Source organism: Etheostoma cragini, chromosome 5 (genome assembly GCF_013103735.1).
Source record: "Etheostoma cragini isolate CJK2018 chromosome 5, CSU_Ecrag_1.0, whole genome shotgun sequence".
Taxonomy (NCBI): Eukaryota; Metazoa; Chordata; class Actinopteri; order Perciformes; family Percidae; genus Etheostoma; species Etheostoma cragini.
Genome location: NC_048411.1, coordinates 27,293,240 through 27,304,168, shown reverse-complemented (window position 1 = coordinate 27,304,168; position 10,929 = coordinate 27,293,240). Strand labels below are relative to the sequence as shown.

Genomic DNA, 10,929 nt, shown 5'->3' with positions numbered 1-10,929 from the left:
AAACACTTAAGTGTGACAAACATGCAAAGGAACAGGAAATGAGGAAGGGGGCAAACACTTTTTCACACCACTGTATTCACCCTGCCAACTACGAGGGTCATTGGAATGAGGAAACAGACTCCGACTCAAATCACTCAGACAATGAGCTGTAGGCCATGCTGGGTCTAAAATGTAGTCACTCATCCCCCAGTAGTAATTTAGCTTATATTTTCCTTTTTAGGTTAGAAATTTCTACAGAGTTCCACAGCGTATATGACATTTTTCCCATATCTACTGTTTTACACTTGCTATTGTTTGGTTTCATAGCGTTTTGCTGTGGAGAAAGAGGATGTAGGATAATGTATTGTATTAGAATAAAATGTCCTGCATCCCTAGGACGGCCTTGTTCCCTCCTCTTGTCTGGCATGTGTAAGATAAAACACTTTTCAGAATTAATGGAGCAAAGTGTGTCTTATACTACAATTGGGCCAGAATGTACCTAATACAATATCTAAAAGTGAAAGACAAATCCAGCCAGGTAAGGAGCAGGGAGCAAGATTCCGGGGCTAGAGCACATCTGCCTATGATCTCAGGATACAGAACGTCTGAGCCATGTTCAACTGATTAGGGGCGACAGACACCATGGCGGAAGGAGGAAACCTGGAGGAGGATAAAAAGAGTAGGTCGAAGAGAGGTCTGGGGTCAGACCTGGAGAGACTGTGTTGAGAGTAATACAGTCTTTTAAGTTTTCCTTCATGTTTAAAAATCATCCATCAATGGATTAAGGCAGAGTGGCACAACTTCATGTAAACACTAAAAGCTGCACATTACACAAGGCACAAGGGGTTACATTTTTTTTGTATCCCTGTTTCACATGCAGTGCTATTTTTGTGAGAATATGATTGAAAGTCACGTAACTGGGTGAAGAGGGCATTGCTGGGCTATAGTATGTGTCAAAACAAATGAACACAAACTTTGAAGATATGGCAATTTAATTTGATTTAGCTTTACTAATGCTTATTGGACATGATGCAGACACAACAGCAAATAAAGAAAAGAAAAGAAAAAAAAAGTTTATGTAGGCTGTTATCCTCCAAAGGGGCAGCTCAGCCAATCAGGGCAAACTGACTGTTGCCCAGGAAATAATAGCCCGTAATTGAGCACATACCTGTATCAATTTACCAAATGGAAAGGCAGGAATTACCAGTGACAGTCCTCTGATCCAATGGAAATCAAATTTGTCAGATTGACAGCACTTTGGCCCAGTGGATTGGGGGGGCACCAGGGAGGGACAAACATATTTCAGGGGGGACGGGTGCCACTATGTGCCCCCCCTTTAGACCACTGTTTAACAGCTGGATGAATAAACACTGAGTTATTCTCTAAGTTTATTAATGCCACAGACCCTGTTTGATAGCACCACTGGAAGGCACCAAATAAAAAGATGGCTGACTTAAATTATTACTTTAATTTGGTTATTCATAAATAATGCAGATCTAATGTTCCTTTGACCAGTTTTGGTCATCAGGACATCTCTCTCCACTCCCTTACCATGTAGTTTGCTCTCAGCGTTAGAGCGGTAGATTCCCCCCAACTGAGCGATGGTTCTCGCTGCCCCCAGGTGGAACATGACCACGTCCACCCCGTCTTCCACCGTCTCCCATGGCTCTGTCCCCTCACCCACCGCTATACTCTTCTCCAACAGAGACAGGAGGGGTAGGACGTGGGGGAAAGTGGTGCTGGACAGCGGGCAGCTTTCTGGAGGACAGACACACAAATAGATTCACTGTTTTGTTTTTTTGTTAAAAGGAAGATGTTTTACAAATGGACCATGCAGTGGAGAAACCCTACCTCTCCCATCATTCAGGCTCTTCATGAACGGCCTCAGAGTTTTCTCGTAGAGAATAGCCCCCTCTGTGTGTCGCTGCCGTAACGCCGTCCAGGTCTGCTTCAGACGAGACACCTTAGAGAAAGTACAACATCACCTTTACAACCTGTCAGTAATGGCTTCCACATGTAGGGGTGTGGCCCCCCTTGGTGCCACCAGAAGAACCAGGGATTTACATTTGAGTCCATTTAGTTTCTAAACCAACCCATTTCATACTTCAACTGAGAACTGCCTTTGGAAGCCTCAAACATTATTTGAACTCTCAAGGCCAATGCAGTTGTCAATTTCCCCACCGTCAAATGCCACTGACCAACAAAAACCTGGTCTAAAGTCAATAGTCAACTAACAGCAAATTAGTAAAATGTGCCTAGGGCTATGCACAGTTTGCACACATTATGCCTGTTACACACACAAACGGAAGAGCAGCAGCACACAAACATGCAAAAGATTACAAATAAAATTATTATGGTGCAAATCCGGCATCATAATAGCATTGGGCCAAGGTAAAAACGTGCCTAGCTTTTATAGGAAATGGGAGATGACACTCTGGTTGGTTTATTGCATGGTATTTACTCCCAAAACACACACCTACTGACGCTGCCGTCGTTACAGAGTGGATCCGCACCCAATCTGCGGTTGTTGGAAATCAGGGGTAAGTACAAAACTTTGGATCTGTGCACCCTGCGGACTGACCCTTTGTTCCGCCGTCAAACTAGCAAAAGTGGATTTGGACACCCCAACCCACCTGTCCCATGTGCTTCACGATGTGCACTTAGATTGTTAAAATAGGGGCCGATATCTTATTTCTATAGTGTTTTAGCCATAAAATGGTTTTTGGTAGAAGAGGTTTTGGAGGGAAAAAATGTATAATGGGATTGCACATGTGATGTTTATTTCAGCCGTATACAAACTTATATTTTAATGAAAAAAGTCCAAGAAAGTTTTTTAGATTTTGTATTGTATATACTGTATGTCCTTTTTTATATGTTTATTCTGACATGGAATAAACTAAAAGGGGTAATTTGACCTGATGGACTGTATTCATATTATTCATCAGTACAGTCACAGTGAATGATAAATACAATTTCAGAGATGTTTTCCCCACTAAAAATAACGATAAGGCATTTTTGTAACTTACCAGATCAAACAAACTTTGACATAAAGAACACAGTACTGACCTATAAATTCTTTTGAATTTATAACACCAATAAAAGATAATATGGCCATGCCGCAGTATTATCAAAGTACAGCCGTGCCAGTTGTTTTTTATGGACAGTGGGTAAGGGGTTATACTTCAGGTTTTATTGCAGAAGATAACCTTAGCAACACATAATGTGTGAATTTGAACCTTAGCCTCTTTTCAAGTTCAGCAGGGACATCTGTTGCATGTTGTCCCCCTCACTATTTTCAAGTTTCCTGTCTGTCTCCACAAAATACCCCTAAAAATCCTCCAATCATTTTAACTCTGTAAGTGACGCCTGCGTACCTGCGGCAGCTCTAGCGCTCTCATGACGGCAGCAAATCCAAACATGTTGCCCATAGTGCCCTTGAGCTCAGCTGCAATTTGGATGATTTTATGTAGCAGGCCGGCCCGCTCCTCCGTCGTCCCTGTGCAGCCCAACACATCCACAGCCAGCATGATCGCCATGGTTTGGAACCTGCAGAAGTTTAGCTCATATGACACATTTCATTTCTCCCAAAAAAGAAACTGTTGGATGGATGAAAAATGGAGAGACAACTTTGCTGTTCTTAGGACAAACTTCACACATTGTTTGACTTACTCATGGTTAAAATCTTAAGGGTGGCACTAGAGGAGCCAAGGCAATGTTGTAACCTAAATCAAAAGGTCTATCCTCTGCATTCTCAGTTTCACACTTTCATTCATTCTCATAATTTGATGTAGTACTTTGTCACATTTAGGGGAACCTGCTGAAATTAACATGTAACATTGTGAATGCTTAAAAATATATAAAAACTTAAATAGATGTAAAATAAAATTGTATAAATGAAAGGGGCTTTGTTGTTTATGAGAGAAGGTCAACATAAATGAAAATGAGTTTTTCTGAGGATTTCTCGTGACTGTGCTGACCGTTGCTTTTTACCAGTTTTAATGATGCCACCGCCTCAAATTTCAGCAGCTGGTGGATGTTAATTCCGTCAATTAAATTTGGGGCTGCTCTCTAAAAGCCTCTTTCCGTACTTGGCCAAAGATCGTTGGCGAAAATTAAGAAACACCCCTCTGATTGAATGTTCTGATTGAGGACTACTGGTTGGACCAGGTTGTCTGGGTGAAGGTGCCCAGGATTTCTGAATTCTTTCTTACCTCTCCAGTAGGTCCTGTCTTAACTGTGTGCCATGTGGTAACGTAATCAGCTCCATCCCAGAACTAACTCCCATCATCCTTTGCACCTCCGGGGTCACCTCCAGAATTCTGGCCACCTGGGAAACACAGACATACTGTAGTTTTATGAATCTATTACTGACAGTACGTCTTTATATGTGGGTGGGGGATTTAATGCACTTCATGTGTAGCCCTATTTATGTGTGTGATGTGTTTGGTTTTCTTTAGTTAGTGGCGATTTTATGAGCAAGACAATACACTCTGAGATACCAGCCCATATTCATGTTTGTCATCTCATCAAGTGTTATCACTTAATCTGTGTTAAGAAAACCTTGTAAATTATTAATACAAATGTGCTTTAAAACACAACATTGGCACATTATCACCTTATAGTAAGGTGTACAGTTCCCAATCTACACATTAGCAGATACTGAGCAACATAAGCATTCATTTAAAAATGTTTGTGTCCACCTGACCAGTATTCACTGTACTTTTAGCTCTGTTTTGGTTTCTGCTAACTCCTGAGGAAAATACTGTACATGTCTCTTCAGATGCTTAAAGTTCCTCTTTCTTCACTAGCTGGCTTCTAATGTGTCTTTCTGTTGTTTGCTGCTGGGGATAAATAACATGGCATTGCCAGACTCATTCAAAAATGTCAATTACTCTGGAACCTCTCGGTTCATTTTGATTTCCAAGGGGGTTTCCAATGGTGCAGACCAAAATAAGCAAAATTGAATAGACCTACAATCAATCAGAACAAAAAAACAACGTGGCTATGAGTGACACATGCAAGTTGGGGCATTGCATGGCATGTTTTGTGGTGGGATGCAATCAAAGCAGTTATGTCGTGGGCCATAAAGTGAGGTGAAGAAACTAAAGTCTTGGTTTAGTTGAGGAGAACAGCTGGTGGCTTCAGCGTTGGGTGATAACACAACAAGCAAACCTTTTCACATTATGAATAGTGGTTGTAATGAGTTGTTATTCTAAAAAGTATTGATTACAGCAGCTTTCAACAGTACCATGCAGTCAGCCTTGGTCATCTGTTTGGCCGCTGTCCTGGGGTCGACCTCCGACAGCAGCTCCTTCACCCTCCGCAGGATGCCCACTTCCAAAGGCTTATTCTCCTTGGGCATCAGCGAGGACAGATACCTGTTCGGTTTGAAAGACGAGACTGCCTCCACCACTGGCGAGAAGTACACATTCCCATCCTCCAACCTCAGCTGATTGATGCCCACTGATCCTTCCTCCACCCGCAGCCTCTCCACGTAGCTCTGGGGGCCAAGGTACAGCTCTGTGTAGCAACTTCCCCCTACATCAGAGGACAGGGAGTCCTGGTTCAGTCTGTTGTTACTCTGTCTGCGGAGAGTGCTTTTGGGAGAGGGCAGGGGTCGGGTGGTATCAAAGCACCTGGAGAGGGACGGGGATGGAGCCACACTGGCTGTCCGGCTACTGCTAGGGCTTCTAGACTGTGGGGCTGGAGACGGATGAAAAGAGGGAAAAAGGGGACATTTAATGAACTCTGAATAATGTGTGTCAGTCCCTTTTTACTCTGTCGGACCATCAAATGATTAAGGTTTTAGTTTTTTTAATGTACAGACAATCAGAAAAACCCAATGCCTATCTACAGTCTGATATACTCTATTTGAGGCTAGAGTGTATATGACGTCTAGGGCCCTATCTTGCATCCAGCACAGCGCAACGCCTGACTCAAGTGTCTTTGCTAGTTTAAGACCGACACAGTTGTCAATTTCCAATCCATCAAATGCACCTGTGCCAATCTTTGCGCCCATGGGCGTTTTACAGGGAGGTTTGTTCAGGTGAAATCTTGACGTATTGCGATCTTGAGGCAGCTGGAAGTGACCACGCCATTGACCAACAAAAACCTGTTCTAAAATCAAGAGTAGTCAATTATCAGCATATTAGTGAAATGTGCCTAGGTTTATGCACAGTGTGGACACACTGCTTGCACAGTAACCTTAGCAGTGCTTTGCAGTAATGTGTGTACTATTTGGAAACTTAAAAACTGGTATTAGGCTGTAGGAAGAATGCGGTGCTTGTTACACACACACAGGGAAGCGAAACAGCACACAAATAAAAATATGATGGTGCAAATCCGCCATCATAATAGCAATGCGCCAAGGTACAAATGCGCCTGGCTTTTGCAAAAGATTCCATTGAGGTGTGTTCAGGTGCAATCTTGCCGTATTTCTATCTTGAGGCAGCTGAAAGTGATCAAGCCATTGACCAACAAAAACCTGGTCTAAAGTCATTAGCGCAGCATTTCATAGTTATTTTACCAGCATAATTAGTAATAAATTTTTCTAGGCTTATGACCAGCACACGCACACTATGTTTGTTACACACACACACACACAGGGAAGCACAGCAGCACACAAACATGCAGATTACACATTACAGATAAAAATATGATGGTGCAAATCCGGCTTCAGAATAGCAATGCGCCAAGGTACAAATGCGCCTGGCTTTTAAAGGGAATGGGAGATGACAAACTAGCAAAATGGATTTGGACACGCCCTAAACGCACCTGTGCCATGCGCTTCATGTCCTGCGCTTAGATTGTTAAAATAGGGCCCCCAGCGTCTAAGGTTAAGTTGACTTGTTTTAAAAAGGTAAATAGTTTTTTTCCGCTGACAAAATCCTTCACCATAGCCTCTATGAAGCATATTTGTTTTAGCTCATTTGTCTCAAAAAAGAACAGTGGCCCTCATTTATGAAACGTGCATACGACCTAAAAATGGTGTAGGATGGGTGGGACGCCTGTTCCTGAAAAAAATTCTCAAGTCTGGTCTAAACTCGTGTCCGCAATTTTTTCGAGTCAGGGTGGATATTGCGGTGCAGCATGTAACAGGAGAAGGAGAAGTCATCAGTTGATCACTTATCAACAATGGCAGATCTGGCTCTTTTAGAAGAGCTCTATGAGCCAGGAAACAGTGCACACATAGCCTACACACACGAGCCACGGTGGAGAAGGGGGGGTGCCATACTATACACTCCAGAAAAGGGTTCCCTCACAGCTGTTGCCTGACTCTGACTCATGAGAAAAACACAAGGAAAATCAATTCCGCATTCTTCCTACAGCCTAATACCAGTTTTTAAGTTTCCAAAAAGTACACACATTGCTGCAAATTAAACTGAGATTTTCCAAGTTTCAATCTCCACTTCTGAAAGTGCCGCTTCTTAGCTGGATTACGTCTTGCCATGTTGTAAATAGTAGGGGAGAGGCATCAAAACCGAGAATATATTGGGAGGTGATGTTTAAATTAAGATCGTTTCATATGTTCGACCATGTACTGACACTCTGATAGGTGTGATACAAATGTTTCATGAATCCTACGTGAAGCCTGTAGATCATTTCAGCGCTCATATCTGTGCTGGTTTCCACGTTAGGTTGATAAATGAGGGCCATTGACTGTATCAAAGGTATATGTAGTTCACGCATGAGCACAATCTTTGGTTACACACTATGATAACCTTCAAGGCTCAACACACTGACTTAACAACCGTGACTAAGAATAAGCTAACTACTGTATGTAGGTGCAATGTTAAGATTATTTAATTTCAACTTCCTTCTGTTCACATTTTATTTCAATTATATAATGTTTGCCTTTTGTATAGCCTTTTTGCGAGATTTTCATTGTCTTTTTAATCAAATGTGTTTTTTGTTTCTTTTTTCTCAACACCATCAATGTCTTATCTCAATGTCTTAGCTGTTCATTTCAATATTAGTATAGCTGCCTCCGTGTGTTTTTATAATTATTTCCTCTAATCATGAATACCTAAAGATCAATGCTCTACAAAATAGCTTGTTGGAAAAATTCAAACTGTTTAGTTTACCTTTATTCCATTTACCCAGTGCAACAATATCACTCGTATCTCAGTACTACATCTCATGGTCAATGTCCAAGTCCCACCCCCTCCCTCCCTCGTTTCAGCTCTCTTGTATAACCAACCTGCAGCTGCTGCATGAAAAACAATCCGAACTTTATTCCTATTCAGTGTCTACACTCTCCTCCTAACTGCTTTACAGTCAGAGCTAACAGTAAATCAGTGATCCATCTGCTGTGAGAAGAGGCTGGACACATATGCTCATGTTGACACGTGAACTCTTTTGACTAGGACGCCCTTGGTAAGTGCTGAGATCAAAGATTCAAAACCATTGAAGAAGCTGTACAAGAAGAAATAGGCTTGTGGTATGTTTTACTGATTTTTCAGTTTTGTTTTCATGTTGGATGACGTGATTATTCTACGTGTAAGTTACTGTGATGTATATGTGCATGCATTGAGTGTGAAGCAAATGTACTTGCAGATGGATGCTATGATCTCAAAGATTAGCAAGTTCCTATTGACAAATTCAACAAAAGTACTCCGCTTTATGAATGCTTTGAGCAACCTGGCATCAGGCAATGCTAATTCACAACTATGGTATTCCTGAAGTTCATCTTACAGACTGTAAGAAAATGAGTAGACTCATGGCTGCAGGAAAACTCAGACCAAAAGAACAAAATGTTCTAATGTGTGCAAATACAATAACAACATTGAGAAATTATTTTGGAGAATAAAAGCGTATCAGCTTACAAAATTGCCTCAGGTTTTTCTGGTAGTATTTTGTTATCTCATGCATTGCACTCAATTTTCAGTTCACCAAAATGTTATTTACACATCAAAAGTTATAAATACTAAATAGTTTAGTAAGAAACAACTAGTTTCTTACTAAACTATTAACAACTAGTTAATAACTTTAATAACTAAATTAACAACTAGTAAGAATAGTAAGAAAGAGCCCATATTATTAAGCCCCTGCAGTGGTCTCAAGGTACTGTAGTTTTATTGACCTTTACCCAGGTGTATAAATTATTTACTTATAAAGCATTTAGTAGATATAATAGTAGTAGAAGTAGCAGTAGAAGTAGTAGTAGCACATAACTTTTTACTTTAGTGAACCTGAGACAAAATTATATTTCCTCACAAAAAATTATATAACATGTTTGAAACACTCTGACAAACACACATGTAATACAAGTACATTCTTCTTCTTGTTAGCACCACATGTGAACGCTTGTTTGACCTTGTAAATACAAAAGGCAGCTGCTATTAAATCCCATTATTCATTCAACCCCTATTATACTGAAAAACACATGTACATGAACACAAAGCTGTGACACCGGAGAGAGGAAACATCTACCAAATGAAAACAGCTTTTGTGAATATCTTGGGAATTAGAGGCAGGATTTCCACACTGTATGGTTGTGTAATCAGGGAACTGAGAATTATGTAAGTCTTGGACTAGTGAGCGTATGTTTGCTGACAATCATTTGTAGAAAGCCTTTAAAGGATGTGTTTTTTGGGCTGCAGTATTGAAAATAAAATGCAGCCCATAAATTTAGGGCATGCATGCATTCTATGCATGTGAGGACACATGTATGAACAGAACGGAATGCGTGCTGTCGATATCTGTTTAAAAAAGAACATTTACACTTGAATAGATAAGTGTCCCTTTCATTTGACTAACATCATCTTAGCTTTTTTTTATTTTTCTTTTTAAACACAAGAATTAGTTAAAATGTATCTTAAGATACAACAAAACATGTTACCTCTGTGATACTAACATTACATATCTTGTTCTTTTAAAGTTTGGACTGTAAGCAGTCTTCTTGGAAGTGACTCTACTCCTGCAAAACCAAATTCTAGCCTTTAATAAAGCATCTACCAAGGATGAATTCAGCCTGTCACCTGGAAGCTGATCCAAGCTCTCCTTTGTTCCATAGGCCATCAAACTCCTTAATAATGAAGGTCATGCACGATAATAGGTAGAATTGGTTTATATATTTTTTATTTCCCTTTCTTTGAGCTGGTTTGGAACCCTTATCCCCTCCCCTCCCCCATAGTGCCATGGTCTATTTTATGAGTGGCGATGTATATATGTTATGGTTTTTCTTCTTCCCTGTCTTGTCTGTCCTATTGTTGTTTTAAATACCATGTGATGTGATTTTTTACTGCAACATAATTGCCCCGTGGGGACAATAAACATGAACGAACAAAGCTGGAGCACACAAACTCTGGTTAGCGGATTTGATGACACAACGTAGACCTCTGCAACACTACACAACATGCCATTTTATAAACCACTAATTAGAGGTTTCAAATGAGTCCAACTTCCAATTGAATAGCTTGTTTGATCCCAGTTTTAAGGAGCTGAGGGATCCTGAACCTTAACCACAACCAGACCTGTGGATAAGGGTACACCAGAGTATCTTTACAAGCATCAGGAGTTTTACAAAATGTCCTCATCTTTGTCTAAACCACAAAGCCAAATTTGCGAATGAGTCTTGCTTCCAGGGGTCTGATTCAATCCTTGCTCAGTAGTTGTTTTCAAGACTAAAACCTTTGTCTCTCAGTATAATATAATATATAATATAATATATTATATGCTAATCTGAGAGGACTGCAACATTTCCGCAGACACATTTCTAAAACTATGAAAAAGCTGATATTAGATAATTCTATATTTTAAAGTTATTTATTTAAGTTATTTGTTTAGTTGATGCCTGCTCTTGACCTCAAGAAATGTAAAGCCTTGTTGAGAAAAATATAACATCCTCACATCCCTTGTCAGAATCTTTTTCAGAGATGTTCCAATCGATCTTGGTAGCACTTGCAGTGCTGCTCTGCTCTTCACCCTTGGTAAATGGAGGGAAAGTCT

The 10,929-nt window shown here is 40.5% G+C and overlaps 2 protein-coding genes across 6 annotated transcripts in view; one reads left to right on the top strand and one right to left on the bottom strand.

Annotated features, from left to right (window-relative positions):
• Positions 1–10,929, bottom strand: part of sh2d3cb (SH2 domain containing 3Cb) — a 38,850-nt gene that overhangs the window by 3,408 nt on the left and 24,513 nt on the right. For both annotated transcript variants that reach the window (XM_034871172.1, XM_034871173.1), the window contains 5 exons: positions 5,228–5,682; positions 4,191–4,306; positions 3,354–3,525; positions 1,831–1,942; positions 1,531–1,737 (listed from right to left, as the gene is read on the bottom strand). In XM_034871172.1, coding sequence (XP_034727063.1) covers positions 1,531–1,737; positions 1,831–1,942; positions 3,354–3,525; positions 4,191–4,306; positions 5,228–5,682 — 1,062 coding nt within the window. The remainder of the gene's footprint in view (positions 1–1,530; positions 1,738–1,830; positions 1,943–3,353; positions 3,526–4,190; positions 4,307–5,227; positions 5,683–10,929) is intronic.
• LOC117944407 (UDP-glucuronosyltransferase 2A2-like) overlaps positions 1–10,929 on the top strand; it is a 23,943-nt gene that overhangs the window by 11,036 nt on the left and 1,978 nt on the right. For 2 of the 4 annotated variants that reach the window (XM_034871192.1, XM_034871191.1), the window contains exon 2: positions 10,843–10,874. In XM_034871192.1, coding sequence (XP_034727083.1) covers positions 10,857–10,874 — 18 coding nt within the window. In that variant the 5' untranslated portion in view covers positions 10,843–10,856. Of the gene's footprint in view, positions 1–8,169; positions 8,356–10,842 lie in introns of those variants that run through there. The other 2 variants (XM_034871190.1, XR_004656567.1) reach the window with 2 other exon arrangements.